Source organism: Vigna umbellata, chromosome 5, assembly GCF_029865625.1.
Source record: "Vigna umbellata cultivar VRB3 chromosome 5, Vumbellata_1.0, whole genome shotgun sequence".
In the NCBI taxonomy this organism is placed as follows: Eukaryota; Viridiplantae; Streptophyta; class Magnoliopsida; order Fabales; family Fabaceae; genus Vigna; species Vigna umbellata.
The window spans coordinates 36,282,451-36,307,730 of NC_142169.1; the positions used below are offsets into that span (position 1 = coordinate 36,282,451).

General features: G+C 32.6%; 3 protein-coding genes across 3 annotated transcripts; 2 read left to right on the top strand and 1 right to left on the bottom strand.

Annotated features, from left to right (window-relative positions):
• The first annotated feature begins 3,038 nt into the window (after positions 1–3,038).
• Positions 3,039–16,120, top strand: LOC124844009 (putative acyl-activating enzyme 16, chloroplastic). The gene is made up of 18 exons (XM_088114939.1): positions 3,039–3,242; positions 3,678–3,869; positions 5,323–5,437; positions 6,089–6,176; positions 7,194–7,405; positions 7,874–7,992; positions 8,597–8,746; positions 8,835–8,902; positions 9,235–9,340; positions 10,021–10,179; positions 11,797–11,850; positions 11,931–12,011; positions 12,865–13,002; positions 13,387–13,546; positions 14,985–15,064; positions 15,182–15,327; positions 15,711–15,768; positions 15,853–16,120. Exons 1-18 carry the CDS (start codon positions 3,102–3,104, stop codon positions 15,943–15,945), a joined length of 2,160 nt encoding a protein of 719 aa, XP_087971065.1. The 5' UTR covers positions 3,039–3,101; the 3' UTR covers positions 15,946–16,120.
• An 84-nt stretch (positions 16,121–16,204) lies between these two features.
• On the bottom strand, positions 16,205–18,436 carry LOC148198225 (pentatricopeptide repeat-containing protein At4g14050, mitochondrial-like). The gene has a single exon (XM_088114940.1). It carries the CDS (start codon positions 18,350–18,352, stop codon positions 16,517–16,519), a length of 1,836 nt encoding a protein of 611 aa, XP_087971066.1. The 5' UTR covers positions 18,353–18,436; the 3' UTR covers positions 16,205–16,516.
• A 2,989-nt stretch (positions 18,437–21,425) lies between these two features.
• On the top strand, positions 21,426–24,584 carry LOC148198226 (selenium-binding protein 1-like). Its single transcript, XM_088091471.1, has 7 exons — positions 21,426–21,700; positions 21,809–22,004; positions 22,425–22,652; positions 22,977–23,208; positions 23,392–23,499; positions 23,597–23,869; positions 24,156–24,584. Exons 1-7 carry the CDS (start codon positions 21,589–21,591, stop codon positions 24,435–24,437), a joined length of 1,431 nt encoding a protein of 476 aa, XP_087947597.1. The 5' UTR covers positions 21,426–21,588; the 3' UTR covers positions 24,438–24,584.
• Positions 24,585–25,280: the final 696 nt, after the last annotated feature.

Sequence of the window (25,280 nt, forward strand, 5' to 3'; positions counted from 1 at the left end):
TATATACGTCTTTAAAAATATTTATCCCATTTAATTTTATTTTTACTCAAAGCGTGATAAAGAAAACTGTGGGAATTACTAATAAAAAGTGTCAACACTTTGCAAAATACCATTTGTAGTAGATAGAGTTAGTTTTTCAAAAAAATGGTTAAAATAATAATAATGTATTATTCATCAAACTTAGAAAATGGCTTTATGCAAGAGACATTCTAAATTACTTCTTATAAACAAACATAACAAACGAACTTCAATCTTCGTTTTTATGACAAAAAAGGGAAGGAATAACTTTTATGTTTCAATACTTGCAAAGTGCAAATTAGGGTTGGAAGAACATACTTTTTTAGAATTCTTATTTTAAAATTTTGAAAATATCAGAGGGAGAAAAACTAATCAAGCCAATTTATAAATATTTTTATTATAAAAAATGTAACGTTTCAACCAAAATTGATAAATTAAAAAATAAACTTAAGAATATAAAGAGACTGAAACTAAATAATGTTACAAAAAATATTACACCTAAAACATAATTTTTTAAAAATAAACTTAATATAAATATATATGGTTAAAATATAGTGTAGTTTTATAATTAACAGAATTTTTTATTAATATGAATTGAATACCGACACTGAAATTGTATGGTATGTAAACACGGAGATGTGATTAAAATGGAAATAAAAAATAAGCATGGGACCCACTCAATGCTTAATTTTATAAAACATACAGAATAAACAAGGAAAATGACACTTGAACAACCATTTTTGACAACATTTAGACACGCGCACACGTGTCAAAATCTGAGTGGTCCATTTTCATTTAATTTTTCCAACTGGACCACTCAGATTTTGACACGTGTGCGCGTGTCTAAATGTTATCAAAAATGGTTGTTCAAGTATCATTTTCCAATAAACAATTATCTTTGAACAGATTCATTTTGGCTAATTGTGAAACTTACCTTCATTTTTAGCAAAGCATAGTAATAACTTATTTTCCTAATTTTATTCACAGGGTACATATTATTTTAGTTGATTAAAATTGAAATACATTCATTATTTATAACTATTTTAATTAATGTAATTATATATTCTGATAAATTGAAAAATGAACAATAGTTGTCCAAAAAAAAAAATACAGTGTTGTTAACTGATTAATAATGAGATCTGTGTATATGACAACTTTTTTTTATATTTATATAATTAATAATTGAATTTATAAAAAAATATTATTTTTTGGTGTATAAACGAAATATACGTGTACAAGGTATTAAATAAATAACTAAAACTATAAATAAAATAAGTTTTCAAAATATCAGAAATTAAAATAAATATAGTGTTGAAGATTAATTTCTCAATTCTATTAATGTTGTTTTAAATTAATTTTATTTAGTAGAAAAGTAGTTTCAACATCACCTAAAACATAAGAAGCACTGCATAATTTTTTTTTATCTGAAAAAGACAAAAACGTAGAGTGACGTGATTATGAACCGTTGCTATAGATAATTTTTGTTTACAACTACATAATTAGATTAATATTAAAATCAGTTACATCATAATTTTATATATTTGAAGTTAAATATTCTTGATTTAACTTATCAATATTTTAAAAAAAGCGTTTAGTTTAATTAATTAAAATTAAAGTATGCATTTACTTTTAATATTAAAAATAAGTTCGTTTTTTAATATATATTGTCACCTGTTACTATTGTTTTTTATGAATATTTGTAATAAAAAGAGTACGAGGATTGTAATTTATTATTTTAGTATAGAAGAATTACAATTATGTTTTGATATTTTTCTTAAATATTTTTTGTCTGCAATGAAACAGTATTTTATCAATTCAGTTTTCATATTTCTTTAATAAGATTTTAATTTTTTCAATGTTGAATGTTATTATTATTTTAATTATTTTAATTTAAAAAATTGTATACATGTTAAGTGAGTATTATATTATGAGGTAGAGTTATGTCTGATATTTTATATTTAATTTGATTTTTATATTCATTATTTTTTTAATTTAGTCTTAACTTTTTTTAAAATAAACAATTTAATATTTTTTAGATTGAAATCAAATTTAATTTTCATATTAATGTTATTTAATATATTTTTTAGAAGTTTAGTTGATTTAAAAATAGAATAAAAAATTTATAAATGAAGACTAATATTGTCTCATATAGCTTAAAAGTGGGTTTCCCTTAATTACATTGATTACAAAAAAATACTGCTATTATAATTCATAAACCGAACAAATGTTTACTAATATATTCTTTTTTATGAGACCATGATATAATTTTCCCCTAAAACTAAAAGTAATGTAAAATCATTCATTTAGGATTCTAAGAAAAAACAGCTAAATAAATTATATTTCATTTGAAAATACATACTTATTCATCTAATGTAATAAATAATGTAATTGGAGACGTTTGATAATAGAATAAGTAATATATATGATTTTTTTTATCAAAATTAGTAATTCTTTAAATTTGTAAAACAATTATAAATTAAAAGAATATTACTCTAACAAATCATATTTTATTATTAATATATGTGGTAAACAATTGACAGGTATAGAATGTCATGTTAATAAAATTATTAAATATTTAACACAAGACATATTTAGATAATCATAATTATATATTATTGTATCTTAATGATTAAATTTTAAAACTATGCAAGTATGGGACTTAATAAATTAAAGACAATAAGTTAATTTAAAATTAAGCGTTAATATAGTATAAATAGAAACAAATATTATCACAATATTTTCCTTGTCGGTGATTAAAATTCCCTTAATTATAGTTAAAGTTGTTAAAATATAAATTTATTATTTATTCCGAATATATTTCATTATCAAAGTATCAGTGAATACTAGTTTAGTTTGTAGGATCTCATTTATCAATTTTAATGAATCGTAAGCCAATCATATTTTGTGTTTTATTGTTGGCACCAACCCAGCCAAGGGTCAAAGTCGCCATGAGTTGACCAGCAACAGCTACCACTGTCTCTCTCACTCTCATATTTTATAATAATATCATACTTCATATACAGGGATGCATATATCTAGAAGGAACGTGCTTCATCTTCGTCTCCCTTCTTCTGCCAAATCCAATGTCGCCACCGATTCCTATAAGCTCCAGCTATGCTTCCACCTTCTCGTATTCTGCTTATGTCTTTCCTTCCGTCTTTGCTCGCAGCAACTTCACCAGGATCAATCTTCATCCACCTGTCTTTTGCCAATTTCAATCTGAGGTCATTTTTGCTTCTTCGTTACTCCAACATTCTGCAAATTCGTTTCACGCCGACTTCGTCCTTGCTCGTTATTTATTTGTTTTCATTGTTTGTCTGGGCAAATTTTTTGGGGAAAATACCCGAGGTTCAAAGTCAATGAAATTTCGCATATAAGTTTTGTTATGTCTGGAGTTTTTAAATTTTGGTCTGAAAATTGTATTTGCCTGATACTTTTCCTTTCGAAGAATCGGTTTCGCTTGCTTATTGTTTAACCATGTTATGTTATGAATTATGATTAGCTAATATCACTCTTGTCCTTTGTATAGCTATGATAACCTTGCCCGTACTTTTCGTATTTCTGTGTGTCCACAGGATGTTGGATATCGATGTTTTTTTCTGTTCATTACATTTTTATTTTGATTTTTCCGAGTTCCAACCACAAACTTTTGAATGTAGACAGAGAAACCGCTGACAAGAAGGTGCGCCCCCTTTCTGGAAAGTTCATTGCTATCTGGTAATGGTGTTGTGGCCTCAGAAGAGTGGGAAACTGTTCCTGATATTTGGAGATCTTCTTCCGAGAAGTATGGTGACAAAATAGCATTAGTAGATCCGTATCATGATCCTCCTTCAACTATGACATATAAACAGGTCTATTTTTTTTTCTCGTTATATCTCCTTTTCGGTCTAGACATGTGAGAAGACTGATAAAAGCACTAGTTAGAAGAATAGACTGTGTAGGGATATCACATATGTAAGGTAGACGAAAGCCAAGGAAAACTCTAAGTAGCTAATATATGAAGAACTAATTTTTTACAAGACTCAAAGACACGGTATGATCCATGTAATCAACTTACCTATCAGGAAAGTGCTTTGATTGTTGTTAGTGTTGCGTGTCTCTTTTGCCTGTTAGTTTTATTAATCATTGTCTCCACTATTTGGAACTGTAATGTGAGCATGTGTTCTGATATTTGGCTTAATCCCATACACTCATTCTTCAGAAATATGTTGTGTTTGACAGCCTAGCTTGATGGCATGGTAAATGGCCATTAGCACCATTGTTGAAATTGGGTATGATTAGGGTATGGGTGACTGTAGATTTTGTTTCAAAGTAGATGACATTGTGGAGGAAGTTCTTTACCAAAAAATGAAGGTCTATGCTTCAGTATGTTTTTTTGCTGTCTTTTAATTTGATTAGTAATAACTATTTCCTGTGCTAGAGGTTTGAAAAACCACCGCGTTTGATTAATGGTCTTTTTGCGGGATTTTTCTTTTTACTCTAGGAACTATGGGTGAGTTCTATGGATGTTGAGACACCTCTACCTGGATATCTATACCCCAAATGGTCATGGGCATATGGCATAGGATAATGATGAGCACAATATTGTATGTCGGAGATCAATTGAAACTGTTTTAAGATTTCACACTCTTAACACCATGTACTGTTGAGGATTACCAAAATAAAATATAACAATTAAGGCAAATGAACTCTGTGATGTACTATTTCTTCTGTGTATTTCTTACAATGGAAGAAGTATTGCTACTATAGCAATTTACTGTTGAAGGAAAGAAAGAACCCAAGAAAGAAGGAGGTTCAGCCCATACAATTTCATCCATGACTTCTCTCTCTATACCTGTGAGCTATATACTACTTTCCCCGTCTGCAAATAGTCCTCAAACCGAATGTTATTTATTTTGGGTCTCAAGCTGTTCCATATGGATTGGTTGTCATGTGGTCCTTCGTAGCTGTCACCTCATTTTCCTCATTTTATTCTTTTTTTCATTTCCATTCATTACTTACCACTATGTAAGTTGTTACAGAATATGAGTGGTTCTTTTGAATGATTGTTGAATTATATGTTATCGTGTTGAGGCCATATGCTGCACAATATTAAATTGTGATTCAAAGTAGAATTATATTTAATATAAAGATTTATTGACAGAATGCAAATAATTCCAAATAATCATAATCTTTTATGAGCTTGACGTATAAAACTAATGTTTTTTGTTCCAATGTTGAATTACATTAAACGAGAAATTTATCCAGAGTCATGTTAGTGGCATGCTATTCTGATTCTCTATATCTGTCTAATCAAAATTTCAGTTGGAGGATGCAATATTGGACTTTGCTGAAGGATTGAGAGTTATTGGAGTGAGACCCAGTGAAAAGCTTGCACTTTTTGCTGATAATTCTTGTCGCTGGCTTGTAGCTGATCAAGGTGTGTAGAGCAGAATTTATTTTTGTTATATGTTCTCACAGTATTATGTCTCGTAACTGCTAGCTGCACAACTTATATGTGTACATGTCCACAAGCTTTTCAAGACAAACAAAATTAAAATTGCTTTTTTAGATTTTTGTTAGCACAATAATAACATAAGCAAATGTGAGATGGTGCCAATATATTGTAAACAAAAACTATATTTGCAATTTTGTTTTGTAAAAGGTATCGTCCTTGTTTAAATATTATGTGCTTTAGAATAATTACTTTTGTTTATGGCTTTGTGTACCTAGGATTACTGTTTAACTCTACAAAAATTGGTAAATAGGAGGCTGCTAGGTTGCTTCCAATGCAGTTAGCCTACTTATAGAGCTTCTATAACCTAAATTTTTATGTTCATATTTTATTCTTTGAAGAAAATGCCAAGCAAAATATTTTGGTAATTACATTTCGCTTCATCATCTTAGTACAAAGCTGAACATTCTACCTTTCCTGTGTTTACTGAATGAAAATTATTTTTTACCCATTTGGACTGGTGCTAAGCTCAGTAGCAGATTTATAGTACACAAGCTTGCGAGTTGGGTAGTACCTATACACCTACAAAAGTAGTTATTTTGTTTTAATCACATCCATGTTATGATTTTAGTTTAGGTATGATGGCATGTGGGGCAATCAATGTGGTAAGGGGTTCGAGGTCATCAACTGAAGAACTGCTGCAAATATACAACCACTCTGAAAGGTTTAATTAATATTTTCTGTCAAACAGATTGTATCTATTATTGTATATTTGGCCATTTCATAACTCATTCTACATCTACCTTAATTTGAATGATTTTTCAGTATGATTATTACTTTCATTTATATGTGTAATGTGGTCCAATTTTGAGACTTGTCACCTAAGTATTTCTGTTATTAAAATTAATGCATACTCAATCATTTGACATGTACATGAAAATAAATGCACCGTGGGTCTTCACTATGCCTTCCAGCTTTTGTGAGCAATATATTGTTCATTTGATTTTGTAGTTAGATATTTATATGCCCTAAAAACTGAAAATTTGGGACCGGTCAACTTCATCTTGACAAGTTCTAAGAATTGATGAGAAATGGAATATTTGTTTGAGCTCTGTTATGGTTTGTAAGTGTGATTAGAGATTTGATATTTCTCATTTGTGTGTTCTTGGAACAATCACCATTTTAGTCCCTTTCTTTTCTTTGATTAAAATTTTTGTTTTTAGTCCACCCCTTGTTCCTCTCAAGCGCATCATGTATATATAAATTAATTTAGTTATTTATTTATTTATTTCAGAAAAACACATATATACAACCACAGTATATAACAGTGTAGAGCTTTTTCTTTTAAAAATGTTCTACGAGAAATGTTCCTAAAAACTGATGTCAAAAAATATTATCAAAAGATAATGTGAATTGGTTTTAGTAACATATCTAGTCTGCAAATGCTAGGTTTTGAGTTTGGCCTTTACTAGAGTGGTAGAATGTAGGGAAGAAAGACGATTCACCTTAGCGTTAAAAGATTTAATCAGTATTTATTGAATTGCATTTAAACAACAACAACAACAACAACAACAAGAAGAGTAGGAATAGTATTTCACCGTAGAAGTTAAGTTTGTTGAATAAGCAATAATGTTTATACTTACACGTTCCTTGACTATGCTGGTGCATTGTCACATTTTTAAATGCCAGTCTCTATTGATTATTCAATAGAATTTTGCTAACTGCTGCTATTATTTTTCAGTGTTGCACTAGCTGTGGACAATCCTGAAATGTGTAATCGGATAGCAAAGCTATTTTCTTTGAAGAATTCAATGAGATTTATTATTCTGCTTTGGGGAGAAAAATCAGGCCTAGTCAGTGAAGGAGAAAAGGAGGTGCCTGTCTATACTTTCATGGAACTCATACATTTGGGACAAGAGAGTCGCAGAGTATTGTTTGATTCTCTTGATAATAGTATGTCACCTGGATCTTGCTCTGCAAATGTGGATTAAATATATTTATCATTCAACTGTGCTATCTTTTGTTCATAGGGAAAGTACCAGAATACACACAAACACACAAGGAGGACATACTTAAGCAAAAGATAGTGAAGTACTGCTAGTGGGTCTAAGAATTCCTCCATAGCAGATAAGATTAAATATAATAAAAATTGAAAATCAAAAAGAAAAATTGGGGATGGGTTGGGCAGGGAACTAAATAATGCAGCAAGGTTCCCAAATCTCTATGTGCATATGAGATAGTAATGACCACAGAGAAGCCAAAAATGTAACTCTTTCTGAATAGAGTTACATTTAATAGTTTTATTATTTCATATTAAGAAATTATGTGCTTGCTTATTTTACAGTAGAAGAGACATATTGATCTTTGTATTTATAATCTAAAGGAGCAGTGATCCGATTCTCTAAAACTTTGTTATTTCAGGGAAGCAGTACATGTATGAAGCAATCAAATCTGATGACATTGCTACTCTTATATACACAAGTGGAACTACTGGAAATCCAAAAGGTGTTATGCTAACACATCAGAATCTTTTGCATCAGGTTTGATGGCTATCCTTTAATAGAGTTTATTGTGGCAATGGTTTTTTAGACAGGATGTGTTGATTTTTGTTCAGAGTATAGAAAACTATGTTGAGGTTATGAATTAATAAAATGTATCTGAATTAATGGTTATGAATTGTGGATTATTCCATTTCTAGTTGGACTATTGGAGCTAGATTGGTTGGCAAAATATTTTTGTGATATTCCTCTGCATATTGGTTGAGTTGATGTGTAGGCTGGGGGTAATTAACAGCCATAGTGCTTCAACCAACAGTCTTGCATATTGTCTCCATCTCTCTCTCATATCTTTGTCACTTAATTCATGTATTTCCAATTTTATAATAAAATTTTATTTGAATAAAAGTGAAGAGTATAACTGGAATAGGATAAAACACCCTCTTAATATTTATTACAACATTTGTACGGGTGAAGGAAGAGAGAGCATAATGGAAATGTGGGCCTGCTCAGTCACCTTTTGTTAATCTGTACTTATATTTTCTTTTGTTTATGAAGTTTTCCAGGTTTTAAATCGCTTTCAATTAAAGATAATTCTTGGTTTTAACTGATCATCGATGTTGTTTATCATTTGTTAATGAATTTATAGATAAGAAACTTAGGGGATATTGTACCTGCTGAAGTTGGGGATAGATTTCTAAGCATGTTGCCCTCCTGGCATGCATATGAAAGAGCTTCTGAATATTTTATCTTCTCGTGCGGTGTTGAACAAGTATACACAACTGTGAGAAAGTTGAAGGTATTATTACTAAGTTTCACGTATGGTTTGTTATAAAGAGACGATGCATTGCATCATGTATTAATATCTTATTTTTTATTCTTTAAAGGATGATTTGAGAAGATATCAACCACATTACTTGATTTCTGTCCCTTTAGTTTATGAAACTTTATACAGGTAATTCCTTTTCCAGGAATTGTATGAACTTAGTCCATTGTATTTATTGAAAGGATTACTTGTATTATGTGTGTACACACGAGTATTCTTATTTATAATGAAGAAGAGATACATTAATAAAGATAATTTATAAAGATAAATATTTCCCTATTTGATGCAATCAAATTATATCATATTTTTCTATTTAGAGTAATCAAATCATATCTTTAACATACTGCTATGATACCATCTTCTTACAAAGGTTATTTTGTAGGATTGAGTTGTGTTCAACTCACTTTGTAAGAGTACTTAATGTCAATTGTGAAAATTGTATTTATTCTTGATTCCTGTAGTGGGATCCAGAAGCAGATATCTACGAGCTCCCTTGTTAGAAAGCTTGTTGCACTCACATTTTTAAGGGCTAGCATGAGGTACATGGAATGCAGGCGTATTTATGAGGTATGGTCATCTGCTATTTTTGTAGGTCTCCCAAAATCATCATTCTCTACCTTGAAATCTGTTTTCTATGCTTTAGTAAAGACTTATTTCACCCAATTGTTTTTCTCAAAAGAAGATAAAAAAATAGGGGATGTAAGTGTGAGCTAATTTAAATAACGAGAAAGAATATAGATTAAATGGCATTTTGTTGATATGATGTTATTTGGACTACCATTATGTACCAACAAATTGGAATACGTCATATCCCAAAGGAATACGTCATACCCTTCAATTGTCTAATTCTATCTTTTTCTCACTTGCTCAAATTTTGGAGTGAACCCTTCAATTCATCCGTGTGAAACTTAGGCTGGTCACCTAAATCCCCAACAATATGAAATCCCTCATTGGTCCCTAAAACAAGGAGCTATTTTGACCTACACTTTGTGCTTACCAAGGGACTAGAATGGGATTTTTATGTTTCTTATGGATGATATGTTTGTTGTATTTCTCAAGGACAAATATAGGGGGTCACTCTCAAATTTATTTCTGATCAATGTCATCATACCTTGTGCTGTGCTTCCTTTTGACACTTATTGCATCGATATAACATGTCAAATTAAATTAAATTTATGAACGAAAGTAGTTTTAGTTCTGCTCTAACATATTGCTTTATTTAAATTATAAATTTTGAATACTTGTAGGGTAAATGTCTAACGAAGGATCAGAAGCCGCCTTCTTATCTCCAATCAATGTTGGATTGGTTATGGGCTAGAATTATTGCCACAATATTGTTTCCAGTTCATTTGTTGGCGAAGAAACTGGTCTACAGTAAAATTCATTCAGCTATTGGAATTTCAAAGGTCTTCCGTTGTTAAATATGATTTATAATGAAATAGTTTGTGTTTGTTTTACTGTGTCTCTTTTTGTGAAGTGCCATACTGACTGATTGCTCTTGCAAAATGTTTGGGGAAAATAAATGCAGTTTAGGAGTAAACGGCCACTTACTTGGTTAAAGAAGTTTAAAGAGCTCTTAATGAGTAATTTCTTATGAATTTATCTAAGTTGAATGGATAATTATACTTAAGTTGAAAACACTTTGTGAAGAAATCTGTTGTATTTTTTTGAAAGTTTATTCATAGAAATTTTTCTGTAAATTCATTACCTCTGACTATTTCATGCTATGATCCTACTCGTGACTCTTTCTAAATTAACTTTTTAAATGAAGGTTATATTACCAAAGACAAGTGTTGTAGGACATATAAATGGCAGCAATATAGTTACATCTACCTCTATATTTTCTCAAGGTTGACAGTCTACACTTCAATTTAACAAAGGGTCTGAATGAGAAGTTAGGTGAAATTCATATGGTTCCACTAAATTTGGAGCGTGACCAATATGATTTAATGCAACCGAATATAGTGTGTATTGTGAGCATTTCACAATTGAGAAATAGTGGTGTAGACTAATAAATTTTGCACTGTGAAGTTTTCTTTCCCTTTTATCTTTTTGTACCTTATGGATGATGGATGATACTTCCACTGTGTTGAGGGTCTGTATTGTGTGGGATATAGCTATGGTATGGTCCCTTTATTTAGATAAACACAGAAATACTTGGGAGATGCTTGTACAAACCAAGCATGGCTTCTCTTTTGAAAGTGTGTAATTGTGTGTTAATTCTGCCTTTGCAAAAGAGCAACGCAAGACCTGCAGTGTGTGGAAGATGGATAGATGTAGCTTTGTATGGTCCCCTTTGGTTAGGTAAAAGCAAAGAGTTATCTCGGGACGTGCCTATACAAACCAAGCATGGCTTCCCTTGTGTGTTAATTCTACCTTTGCCAAAGTGGAACAAATCCTTTTGTTCATATCTGGGTCTTTTAGTTTGGTTTCCTCTTCTTGGTTATAGTTACTATAATCCTTTCTTCCCTTTTTTAGCCATATCTTTTTCCTATACCTGCTGTATATTAGGGATTGCCCCACAGTTTCATCCATTTCATCTTATAAATTATTCATGATTTTGGAAATGGATGATGCAGCTCAAAGAATAAGTGGGATTTGTGAACCACTAGCCTAGGAAGGGAGAAAGCCACAATGGGGAAGACTATATGTGAGAAAGAATAATTCGATGGCTGAGGTGGCATGACCTGTGGGAAGAGCAATTAGAGGAGAGAGAAGAATATTTTTGTGGGAGAAAATCAATTGTTGAGGGGGAATGGGGATCCTATTACTATTCTGTTTTGCTGTTAGTTAAGGGAGGTCTTTTTTGTTGTGGAGGAGAGCAACTGCCTGGGTTGTTCTAGAGGAGCTTAGGTCTGGGCAGTGGGATTTGTTATCCTTCTGTACCCTCCTTCCACTGGCAAATAATACAAATATCAGTGTTTACTTATTTTTTGTTCTTTCTTCTTATTTTTGAGGTGTCGGTCTGTAACAACGGATCACTTTTCTACTCATGATAAGCAAAATCCCCTGGCATTCTGCAGGCTGGAATAAGTGGTGGTGGTAGCCTATCATCTCACGTGGATAGATTTTTTGAGGTCTGATACTTCAAACATGTAACTTTTAGCCAGGGTTTTTCTTTTTGAAATTATTCTCACGATTTTTAAATAATATGCAGGCTATTGGCGTGACTGTGCAGAATGGATATGGTTTAACAGAAACTTCACCAGTTGCTGCTGCTCGAAGACTTAGTTGTAATGTAAGCAGTAGATTTATCAACTGCATTAATGTTGTGCAAGACGAGTTTGTCATTTTAACATGTTTTTCCCTTCGGTTACCAAAACTTGTTACTCTACCTATATTGAATAATTAAGTGATACGTTTCTGAATATGAAACCTATCTCAATTTTACTCAACACACACCAAACAGGCAGAAAAGACAGTAAATTGAGTAATTGTGTATTGAATTTGGCCAACTGTACGGCCAAAACCTCTAAGAGAGCCAAGTTTTCCCTCCAGAGGATAAGAATGATCCTGTCTATACAAAGTAAATAATTCGAAAACTAACTAATACAAGATACATCGGCTCTTTTATAGGAGCTTTGTTTCCCGTCACAAACTGTTATTACATTTACAACTCCTTAATGCCTCTCCCCCTCTTTATTTCCTTTTCTCTTCCTTTCGTAAACTCTCCATATCCTATCATTAAGCATGTCATTTTATATCTTATTTGAACTCCTCCTACTGCTTTCTCTCTCTCTACCTTAGTGCATAATATTTCTATGTCTCTACCCTTTTGGAAAAGTAAATAGTAAATTGAGAACAATCTCTGGGTTTGGTAAAACAAAAAGGGTAAAATGAGAGTTCTGCTAAATGAGATGTGGAGATGCCTACTTAATCTGCAGTTCTTGTTCATAATTATTTTTAATGTTTATAGTTATTTTTGTTAAGATACCGTCATTCACACTGAACATTTTGCTTTTGTCAACCGTCTATCTAGAGCTAGATATTCATAATAATTACATAATTTTCATTCATCTAATTAGTTTGTATTTTGTGTCTGCTAAGAGTTGTGATTATATTGAAAATGTTATCAATGCAATCTTTTGAAGGTTATTGGGTCTGCTGGTCATCCAATTAAGCATACGGAATTCAAAATCGTAGATTCTGAGACTGATGAAGTTCTCCCACCTGGGACGAAGGGAATTTTGAAAGTTCGAGGTCCACAATTGATGAAGGGATACTACAAGGTAATCTACTCTATCAAAATTCAAACATGTTGTGTCTTGAGTTGACATGTGTGTTTGCACATCTGAGACAGAAAGAGGGAGAGGGACAGAGAGAGAGAGCATGTTGACGAAAATATTACAATGTGTTGGGCATGCATAGATATAAAAGTTTGGATATCTTTCTTACATTTCAGGCTTTTTTGTTTCTACCTCTTTTTATACTGGAGTTTTATGATTTTAGATTTATTCATTTGTAAATATTTGACTGTCTGTCAAACTTAAATATTATCTTCAGATGAAGAATTCTATTTTATCATGAAATACATTTCCCATGATGTACCAGAAACTTGTGTAATGTTCATAGCAATCAAGAAGTGTCCGTCACGTCTCTTATTCTTGTATCAGAATCCTTCAGCTACAAATCAGGTCTTAGATAGGGATGGTTGGCTGAATACTGGGGATATTGGTTGGATTGTTCCCCATCATTCATCTGGGCGGAGTCGTAATTCCAGTGGAGTAATTGTTGTGGATGGTCGTGCTAAAGACACCATTGTGCTTTCTACAGGTACAACAGAAGTGTGTACGTTGATCTTTGGATCCTATGAATAAATATTTCCTCCTTTCCCGTGTGTTTGCATGTGTTATACACTTATGTGTGCTTTCTACTAATTTTATCTTTGCGATTAACGGACTCTGTGTAAGGCCTTTCTTTGAGGGAAGGCTACCTCCAAGAAGATAAAAGAAAATAACTGAAAGTAAGCGTAAACTTGGCATTTGTAACTGAACAGATTAAAGGTGCACTTTTCCGTCCATTTGTAACTGAACAAATGTATGCATTCCTCATATAAGGTTTTTTTTTTTGTTAATAACCAAAGGGTTTATAGGATTTTAAATTCTTGGATTATATGAAATTGTTCATGATACGAAGATGAAATTGAAGAGTAACCAAATTTACAGCCACTAAATCAATTTTTAGAACAAACATTTTTTTTTTAATATTTATTTTAGGTTCCTGCACTAGAAGGTGCACAACTAAGAATATATTATTAGTGATATTGCCTCACATTGTAGTAGCTGCTGTTGTTAATATGGAACATAATTTGGCTATAGGATATAGAATATTAAGAGTGATACATATTACATTTTATTATTATATATTTTTGCTACATACTTTGTGTTTTATTCAAATTAAACCTCTTTATGTTGATGAAATTATTATATTTTTATTTTTTCTCATTTTTTTATATATTTGTGTTCAAAACAAAGTTAGAGTTAAGAGACGTTAATTGTTGGGTTTGTTAACTTAAATATATTAGCAGTTGTGGATAATTAGTCCTTCTGGCTAGTTAATGTACTAGCCGGTGGAGTCTAGATAGTTAACGAGTTAGTCACTTGTACCTGTTTTTGTCTGTTTTGAGAACGGGTCAGAAAATTGTAAGTCTATAAGTTGTATTGTTGATTGCATAAATGGAACAACAAGAGATGAATAAGGTTTTTTCACAGGAGAGGTTTAGTGTCTACATTAATAACTTTGTTTCATACAAGATATCAATCTTATAGTATGAATTTATGCGTGCATGAACTATTTTAATTATATGTGGGTGTAGTTCTACATGAGCTTCGTTTGAGCTTAGTTCAAAACAATCAAATAATTGATAATCATATCATATTTAAAAAATTTCAGCTAATTAATATTTTTTATCAAAAAATAAAAACTAATAAATAGTTTCAGTAAATTCGTTTTTAATTTTCTATATTATTTGCTATGTCTAAACCTCTAAGTTAATGTTCCTGCCCTGGAGGAAAATAGCCACTTTTTAACTTCTTGATTTTGTTCTTTTTGCTGTTAAGTATTGGCTTTCTTAGTTGTCATACCTTTGCTGTTAGGCTTAAGGCTTATTTTCCATTTTTTACTTAACTGCAAATTTGATTTTTTGCACTGCATAAAAGGCTTGTTGGTCATCAGTTTTTCCCATACTAATTACATGTTTCAACGAGAGAAGGTGAAAATGTTGAACCGGGAGAGATTGAAGAAGCTGCCATGAGGAGTAGCCTCATACATCAAATTGTTGTTATTGGACAGGTGAATTTAAATCCTGCTGTCTAAACTTTATGGCTCAAGACTTTTTATATGAAATACATATCCAGGTATTACAACATGCAATAATTTTACTTCTTTGATTACTACCTTAACATATAGGATAAGCGACGTTTAGGGGCTGTCATTGTTCCTAACATTGAAGAAGTCGTAAAGGCAGCAAGGGAGTCGTCGATTATAGATCCTAACAGTTCTGATGTCGGTCAGGAAAACGTGACCAGCTTAATATGTAAAGAATTAAGGACATGGTAAGATCGTGTCTCATTTCTGCTTGCTGTAATGAGTTAGAAAGAAATTTCATGCCTTTATATTGCAATGGCATATTATAAACAAGGGCATTTTTTTAACTATAAAACAGTTATAATTTAGTTTAGGTTTATGAGAAGGAATTGTTAGAGGTGTAATGAATAGGATACTGAAAAATATTTTGTTTGCTTTATTTCATTAATGATATTTTGGTGTGGTGCAAATGATTGATACATGTCAACTTGGTTGGGGTTACAGTTGAATAGTGATTGTCTTTTTACACTTTTGTAAGAAAGTAGTTTTCTTTCTTAAACTCATGTTTCTTTATTGTCCCTTTAATTGATTTGATACCCCGTCCTCCTTTTTTCATGTCTTTGTGATGCAGGACATCAGAGTCTCCATTTCAAATCGGACCAGTCCTTCTCGTAAATGACCCCTTCACGGTTAGATTAAACTTCAAAGTCATATCTGTATACTGTTTAAGTAGCTGAATTAACGTACCTAATTAATATTTACTACCATGGCAGATTGATAATGGCCTTATGACACCCACCATGAAAATTCGAAGGGATAAAGTTGCGGTTCAATACAGGGACCAAATAGAGAATCTATACAAGTAAAACCTTAGTTCCTAATGCCTACGTATGGATTTTACTGTGTATTGAAAGCAGGAAAATCCTTAAGACCTTTTCCGTGTGGGGACAATTCTTTCACCTTTCACCTCTTACAGAATGTAGAAAACTGTTTCTTTATTAAAAGTTATATATATACCGTCTCGTGACAATTCTTTTGTTATTATATTCTCACAATACACGAATGGATAATGCTATTCACTTGCATTTAAATTTATTGCGTTAAAATGGGTTTAACAGATTGGCGTCAACTCAAATAGCTGTTATGCTTTTCAACACTCCCAAATTCAACTTACTCATAGTTAAGTAGCAGTTTACAGGTGAAGTGGCGTCGAAATAACAATAGAGAAAGATTATTGCTTAAGGGCTAAAAATCAGTATCAGCGTGCTTTGATTAGCGCTATGAGAATCGATCCTAGTTAATCAGGAAGCAACAAACTCCAACTTCTGTGTTCTACTATGTTTTGGTGCTTCCCCAGAAAATCTTCATACTTGCAAGTCTTAAACTTTCAAACAATAACTCACTAAATTTGTGGAAATTTAAATCAGAATTCGCAAGTCACCAGAAGTCATTGCAAGAACAATTCCCATCTTTAAAATGGTGATATCTTTTTGCATCTCGGACATAAATTTCCCTATTTGTTATAGTGCTGATGAGTTTCAGAACAGTATGACAATCTCCACAAACACGAAGATTTTTCACTATACGTATTATAGTCCCTGGAACAGCCTTTAGAAGCCCATAAGCCACAGCCAACCTCTCACTGTGCCAGAAAAGTTGTCTTTCCTTCTCTTGTTGATCCATGTCATGTAAAACCGAGCTGGTATCAGGAGTATAACCCCTTTTCCTCATCTCTGCATCCAACTCCCTAATTAAACCTATAATCTCATTCTTCATTGGGTGAGAAGTCTCTCCAGCATAAAACACGTGGCTTTCCTTTCCCAAGTCGACGCAGCTATAACCTGGTTCCTTTTTTACTTCCATCACCATCATTAACTTTCTCACTTTTGAAACATTCTCCCATATACCAGCTCCGGCATATACGTTAGATAACAATATATAAGAAGAGGGTTCTTCTGGTTTTAAATTTAATAGATGATCAGCAATCCTAACTGCCATCTGGGTGTTACCATGCCGCTTGCAAGCACTAAGCAAAGCAGCCCAAGTGGGTTCATCAGGGCTGACTGGCATAGTTCTAATGAGACTCTCAGCCTCATGAAGGTGCCCTGATCGACTAAAAAGATCTAGCAAACAAGTATAGTGCTGAAGAGAGGGTTCAATTCCATAATCTTCAACCATAGACCTGAACAAAGCCCTGCCCTTGCTAACCAGGCCAGCATGGCTACATGCATGAATCAACCCTACAAAGGTCACCTCATTTGGCTTAACCCCAGCCAAAACCATGCCATCATACAGACCCAGAGCCTCCTCAGCCTGTCCATGTTGGGCACTGCCAACAATTATGGAAGTCCAAGAAACCACATCCTTTCTGCACATGTCCCAGAAGATATACTTTGCAGCAACAAGGTCACTGCATTTGGCATACATATCTACAAGTGCATTGCTTATAAACAAGCAAGACCCATAGCCAAGGGCTATAACCAGACCGTGCATCTGTTTACCCAGCTCCCAAAGAGCTAAATTAGCACAAGCACCAACCACACTGGAAAGAACCAACGGGTCTGTTACACTGACCCCATCATACCGCATTTCAACAAACATGTTCAAAGCCTCAAATCCATTCCCACTCTGGACCAACCCGGAAATCAAAGCAGTCCAAGCAAACAAGTTCCGATACGGCGTTTGACGAAACAGTTGAAAAGCCTCCAACTTTCGCCCACTTCGCGCATACCCAGATATCATGGCAGTCCAAGAAATCGAATTCAACGAAGAAATGGAGTCGAAAACGGCACGCCCGTAATCGGGCAACCCGAATTTCGCGTACATGTCGACCAAAGATGACTTGACAACGTCATCATCGGAGAATGGTGAGAGGAAGAAGCGAACATGCACTTGTTTCCCTTGTTTCACGTGAAGACAACCCAAGTTAGAACAAGCTTTGACGAGAGAGGCGAAGACGAAGTGGTCGGGGTGGAAGCCTGCGGCGAGAAGGGAGCGTGAGATGGAGAGGGCACGGCGAGGGCGGTTGGCGAGATTGCAGGCGGTGAGAAGGGAGGCCCATGCGACTGGGTTTCGGCGGGGCAATGCGTCGAACAGTTGGATTGCGTCTTCTACGAGACCACACTTGCCATATGCATCTAAAAGTGTGTTGGGGATGGGTTCGTGTTGGTTGAGACCAGCTTTTATGATTTGTCCATGAATCTTCTTCGCCAGGCACGGGCTCTGCCTTGCCACGGAGCACAGTTGAGAATGGAGAAACTCAGCGACTGACATTCAAACCTTCATAAACTTTTGCACTGGCCGTACAATAAATACTTTACGACTGAATACTTTCGCACCATTAATTATGGGAAAATGATACTTCAACAACCATTTTTGACAACATTTAGACACGCACACACGTGTCAAAATCTGAATGGTCCAGTTGGAAAAATTAAATGAAAATGGACCACTCAGATTTTGATACGTGTGCGCGTGTCTAAATGTTGTCAAAAATGGTTGTTCAAGTGTCATTTTCCTTAATTATGTTTACTTAAAATTTGAGATTTCTCTGTATTATTTCACTTTCTTCAAACTGTTTGATATGATGAATAAATCACAACTTCATGGAACCTTTTCTTTCTCCACCTTACGCTTCAATCTGTGAACTCAACACCAGTTTGATAAAGGATCTCTTCGTAACAAAATTTATCAACAAAATTCTTTATTCCTCTTATGTTAATGAACATTAATTTTTCACAAACACAAAATTAACTTCTATATAAACAATTTAAAACATTATTCTGTATTAACGTCTGAAATGTTTTTCCTTTATATATGTATGAGAATTTAATTACATGGTGAAGCTCATACAAGTATTATAATATTCAATTTGGCTAGTTAGTTTTATTTAAATATTCCTTAGAAGACTAAAATAAATTTACTGGTAAGAAAAATAGTAGTAATTGAAGAATTATTTATTATTTGACTCTATAGGTTTAGGGTTTTTATTTAAAATTATTTTTATAGAAAATATTTTTTTCTCAGCTTATAGTTTATGACGTAACTTATTTAAATGTATCTTTAAACAGAACCTATTTTTTATACTAATAATTTTACTATTTAAATTATATTTTTAGAATTTTATTTAAATTTATATTTTAAAAAATAAGATTGTTCACGACAATTGAAGGCTTGTTGCTACTACCATCATGGTGTGAACTGAAGGGAAGAAAAAACACATGTATATATGGAAGCTTATATGTTGCAATTTGTCTGCAATCTTAATCTTATCTGCACACTGAATTAAAGTGATTTTATTTTGAAAAGAATTGCAATTTTACAAATGAATTTTTCTTATTTGAAATTGGAATTTGAAAACTGTGAATGTTAACCTCTGACTTCAAATGAAATGCATGAAACAATTGATGACATAAACACATTATCTATTATGTTAACATACAATTCTACATCGTACTATTCTTGAATAGTTTTACATGATGATGTAGGCATATATTTGAATAATATTATAAGTAATAGATGAAAATGAATATAATTGATAAAAGTCAAGTATGCTTTAATTGTATTTATTAATTATTAAATTAATGATATTTTGGTAATTCATAATAATATTTAATTAATTTTACTTTTTTGTCACATTAATTAATTTTGTTATAAAATTTTCACAATTATTTCCTATTTTCTTTTAATTCAATTAAATTCATTTGTCTCTTAATTTTACATTCATTTCTTTCTTTTTCTACTTTCTTTTCAATCCAAACCATTCTTTACTAATAATTAAATAATATATTTGCCGTCGATGGAATAAATTTAACTTTTAAACATTGAAAGACAGATATTATGGAAAACGTAATCGCACACTTAGATAGAAACCTATAAAGATTACAAGAAAATTTGAGTTTAAAATTATAAGAAATCAAATATCTATTTAAAAATTAAAAGGGATGTAAATATTACTTTATTAAAAATAAAATATATATATGGGATATTTATTTATAAAAGACTGGTTTGTAAGTCTGATTTAAATATTCAGGAAAATAAATATATATTTTTTAACTATCATACGAAGAAAGAGAAATGAACTAAACTCATTTTAAATCGTAAATATTAAAGTCAAGCATGGAATCATCTGGAACTTAAAAAATAATATTTAAAAATTCTACCTTTTAGGTGTTCTTGTCAAACTTTGATACTCTTTGCTAATTTCTATGATTTGGAAAACATACGACAAGATAACACAGCTCAACTCAGCCACACATGTTCTCTCGATTTCATCAAAATCTGACTTTAATGTTTTTTTTTACCGTTTGTAGCACTATAAGACATCTCAAACCTTAGCATCACGTTCTTCCTCTATCATTTTATTTCCCATCATAAGAAGAGATAACATTAAATATTTATCTCTTAAATACACTTTCTTAATTGATAAAATGATACAATACTATGATATGCACATGAATATCTTATAATAAATGTAGCATAAATAAAACTAAAAAGGTAAGTCAAGGAAAAGTAGTGTTTTATTTGCAAAATTACAAATGGTACTAAGGAATGTTTGGATGTTTCATAAATAAATAATGTAAGTATACAAGTTTCAATATTTTATAATTTAGTTTAGCTCATAATTCATTACCGTATTAGTAACAAATATAAGTTAAAAAAACGATTTATAATTTACAAAATCTGAAAAAATAGATAGAATGTAACTATAGTAATTAATTTTAGATATTTCACTATGACTTTGTCGATGAAAGGTAATTCAGTATTTTTTTTTTAAGTTTATTTGTTTTTATTGAATACGTAGAGGTTTAATTGAATTTATGTAAATAATTCTGTAGTTGACTTCAATTATTTAAAAGAAAATTGTATATATAAATTATAATATTGTTTAATGACAGGCTTCCGTTATTATTTTTTTAATGATTCTTGTCTATTGATTTCACAGGTGAGCAGTTTTTGAAAAAAATCTTCTTATTATATTATTCTATCCTAGTATTTTAATTCTAAAAGTTATATTTTAATATTTTAAAAACATTAATAACAATCTTTTAATATTATTTATATGTTATTTTGTGATTGATCTATTTATAATTATTGTTATTAATTGTAGAATAATTTTAAACCAATCAAATAATAACGAAAATAATGTTAAAATATTATAAAAAGATATTTTCAAATATTGAAAGATTGAGGAGGGCCCACAGGATGCAGGATATGGAATGCATTGAGATGTGTGTGATTCATCCCACCTGGACATGATTTACACAATACGTACAAAGACCAGTTTGATGACTCAGTACATACGAAACACCAACGTAATACAATACAAAACAACATTGTCTGTGCAGTGTTGTGTTCTGGCTCGGAACTGCAATTTTTCAGTCCTATCTTATTTGCACCACGTGAATCCCCAATTCCCCAATTTCCCTTTCCCTTTATTTATGCCATCATCATCTCTCTCACGAGAAGCCTAACCAAGAGAAGAGAAAACAAAAAAGAGAGAAAGAAAGATGAGTAGTAACGGCCATGGATGCTGCAAAACAGGGCCAGGCTACGCTTCACCGCTGGAAGCCATGTCTGGTCCAAGAGAGTCTCTCATTTATGTCACCTCTGTCTATTCAGGTACCTAACTCATCTTCTTCTGGAAACTTCTCTATATTCAAAGCTCTCAAACTTGCTGCTTTTTATGTTCACTCACTCATCATGGATTCAATACACTATATCATTCAGGAACGGGAATTGAGAAGCCTGACTATTTGGCCACAGTGGACGTAGATCCAAACTCTCCCACTTATTCCAAAGTCATCCATAGGCTACCTGTTCCTCATTTGGGTGATGAATTGCATCACACTGGCTGGAATTCGTGCAGCTCTTGCCATGGAGATCCCTCGGCTCAGCGACGATTTCTCATCGTGCCTGGGCTCGTGTAAGACCCTCATCCGTACATGCATGGAGAAAAACAATCCTACTTTACCGTGTTTGTACTTTTGCTGCACGATGGTGTTTTTCAATTTCAAGTATATCCCACGCTTTTGTTTCTGTTTTTCTTTTTTGGCTTTTTCCCAAGAATTCAACTGAGAATACTTTGGTATGTCATCCTGTAACAGAAATTCATGAAAGCGTTATGGAAACCGTGGTTCTGTGAAAAAAATAAAAAATTATGCCATAATTAGAGCATCGTCTTCGTGGTGTTTTTTTTTCTTTTTTGTCCTCTTCCCTTTTTCCTAACTCAGATATGTTTTGCTCACTTATTGAATTCGAGGAACTCTTTCGAAACATATAAAATTTATTTCGTTTCCTCTATTTTTAAATTACCTCATTAAGTCTACTTTTTGTCATGTTTCAGATCGGGTCGCGTATATGTTATTGATGTGAAAACAAATCCAAAGGCTCCATCTTTGCACAAAGTTGTTGATCCTGCAGATATCATTGAGAAGACTGGATTAGCTTATCCACACACCTCTCACTGCCTTGCTTCTGGTGAAATTATGATCTCATGTCTTGGAGATAAGGATGGAAATGCTGAAGGCAATGGGTTTCTTATTCTTGATTCAGAGTTTAACGTGAAAGGAAGGTACTATTTTGTAGATATTTGATTGAGAAATGTGAGAATGCTTTTTGGAGTGTTGAAATTTTCCGGAGTGTACCTAACAATATTCACCCCTGCATGACTCTGTTAGATCCTTTAGTTTTAAATGCCTATCTTGGATTTAGGTAACATGCATGCAGATGAAATGGTGTCAATCAATCATGCATTGAAATAAAGTTTAAGGTTGAGAAGACGGATTTAGTGAACATGTTTACATAGAATTGTTCAATTACATAATTGCTTGTGTATTAAACAGTAGATGGGTTACATCTTTGAAACTTCTGCTGTATCCTGCTTTACATTGCTTAGGTGGGAGAAACCAGGGCACAGTCCACAATATGGATATGACTTTTGGTACCAACCACGACACAACACTATGATAAGCACATCATGGGGTGCTCCCAGAGCTTTCACGAAAGGTTTTAACTTAGAGCATCTCTCTGAAGGATTATATGGCAGGCATCTCCATGTATATGACTGGCCTGGGGGCGAACTGAGACAAACACTGGACCTTGGTGATTCAGGGCTTCTACCCTTGGAGGCAAGTTGTTAGTATAATCAGGATAGATGTTCGGGATGCATTTATTGGAACTTTGTGTATCTGAACCCTGTTTACTACCTGTTTGATTTAACTATGACTGCACTTTCCTCTTACTTTGAAGTTGTAATTGTGAGCCAATTTGCAAAATTGACATATTTTATAATTAATGTACCTTAAATGCAGATAAGGTTCTTGCATGATCCTGCTAAAGATACAGGTTTTGTTGGGAGTGCATTGACAAGTAACATGATACGATTCTTCAAGAACCAAGATGGATCATGGAGCCATGAGGTATGTCAAGATAGTATCTTTTCTCCTCTGTCAGTACGTGTACTCAAAACCAATATATCAATATCCTCAATACTTACAGACTAAGCTTACTTTGCAGGTCTCCATATCAGTGAAACCACTGAAAGTGCAAAACTGGATTCTTCCTGAAATGCCTGGGCTTATAACTGATTTTCTGATTTCTCTTGATGACCGGTTTCTGTACTTTGTAAACTGGCTTCACGGGGATATAAGGCAATATAACATTGAGGACGTTAAAAATCCTAAACTGACTGGACAAGTATGGGTTGGTGGACTTATCCAGAAAGGAAGCCCTATTGTAGCTGTAACAGATGATGGAGAAACTTGGCAAGCCGAGGTTCCAGAGATTCAGGTAATTGCAATCTTGCCCTGTTGAAACTTTTCAAGTACAAAGGAATTCGTCAAAATAACATTCAAAGTTTTGCCGAGTATAGTGAAATATTACTTTTAATAATAATATTTAGTATTCAATGACTTTAAAAAACGAAACTGTTCTAGATATGCTTAAAACTTATTTGTCTTGTTACTGCTAAGCAAGAGAGCACAAATATAATAATATATGATGCATGGACTTATTCTTGGAAATTCAAGGGTAGCTTGTTATCTGTCCATATTAACAGTAAGACATTGGTTTTCAGGGGAAAAAGTTGAGAGCGGGCCCTCAGATGATTCAATTGAGTTTAGATGGGAAGCGGCTGTATGCAACAAACTCACTATTTAGTACATGGGACAAACAATTTTATCCAGATCTTGTCCAGCAGGGCTCCCACATAATACAGATTGATGTTGATACTGAGAAAGGTGGTCTGAAAATCAACCCCAACTTCTTCGTCGACTTTGGAACTGAGCCTCATGGTCCTTCTCTTGCCCATGAGATGAGATATCCTGGTGGTGACTGTACTTCAGATATATGGATTTAAGCGCACATCTCATTATTTCCCTTTGATAAACTTATCTATAATATGTTTGCAATGGGTTATTTTGCTATAAATAATGATATTGTCAAGACAGTACGCAATTTCACAAATGGGTTATGCTCATCTAAAAACCCTCTTTCTTTGTCTGTCTACTGGTTTTTCTACCTTTGTGGTTACCACCAACTTACAATAAGGGTGTGAACAAATTGGTCCATCCCCCATTTAACCAAAGATAAAATGAACCATGGAAAGACAAAAAAAAAAAAAAAAAGAAATTAAAGCATATTGACGTGTAGAAATGACAGAAGTGATTGATTGTCAACCTCGGTGACAAAATGTGTTCTGGATTTGACTATCACTTTTTAGATTAATGACCAGGCTCTGAATTCAACAAATTTATCTGGTTCTGTTCTATCCACAGAACAACAAAGTGCACATAAAAAATAATTTAGTATATAGTAATTTTGTAAAATAGTTCGTACGCGATAACGAATTAAGCATGCCCCGATTTCTACCGTTCCTGCGATGAATAACTTGCATAACTGATATTTAACCACATTATTTATCCAGTTATAATTTTAGGACAATTCAGTAGCGCTATATTATGTTTTCTTTCTTCTTTCTGTGTCAACTACGTTAAATTTTAAGTGTTGCATAACATAATTTTAGGCAAGTTACAAGTATTTTGATTATCCTCGAACATGTATAAATTGTTGTTTTCGCATATGCATTAGTTATTGATGTGTTAGAATTTTGATGTCCCATCTGCATGTGCCACTTCTATATGTATTAAAGAAATGAAGAGTGGAAGAAATCGGAAAAGCACTATATAAAAATTAATTTTAG

Coding starts and splice junctions, on each gene's coding strand:
- LOC124844009 (XM_088114939.1), top strand. CDS start 3,102: ATGTCGCCACCGATTCCTATAAGCTCCAGCTATGCTTCCACCTTCTCG. Junction 11,851..11,930: donor ACGTGGATAGATTTTTTGAG/GTCTGATACTTC, acceptor AATAATATGCAG/GCTATTGGCGTGACTGTGCA. Junction 13,547..14,984: donor CACCATTGTGCTTTCTACAG/GTACAACAGAAG, acceptor CAACGAGAGAAG/GTGAAAATGTTGAACCGGGA.
- LOC148198225 (XM_088114940.1), bottom strand. CDS start 18,352: ATGTCAGTCGCTGAGTTTCTCCATTCTCAACTGTGCTCCGTGGCAAGG.
- LOC148198226 (XM_088091471.1), top strand. CDS start 21,589: ATGAGTAGTAACGGCCATGGATGCTGCAAAACAGGGCCAGGCTACGCT. Junction 22,005..22,424: donor CTCATCGTGCCTGGGCTCGT/GTAAGACCCTCA, acceptor GTCATGTTTCAG/ATCGGGTCGCGTATATGTTA. Junction 23,500..23,596: donor ATGGATCATGGAGCCATGAG/GTATGTCAAGAT, acceptor CTTACTTTGCAG/GTCTCCATATCAGTGAAACC.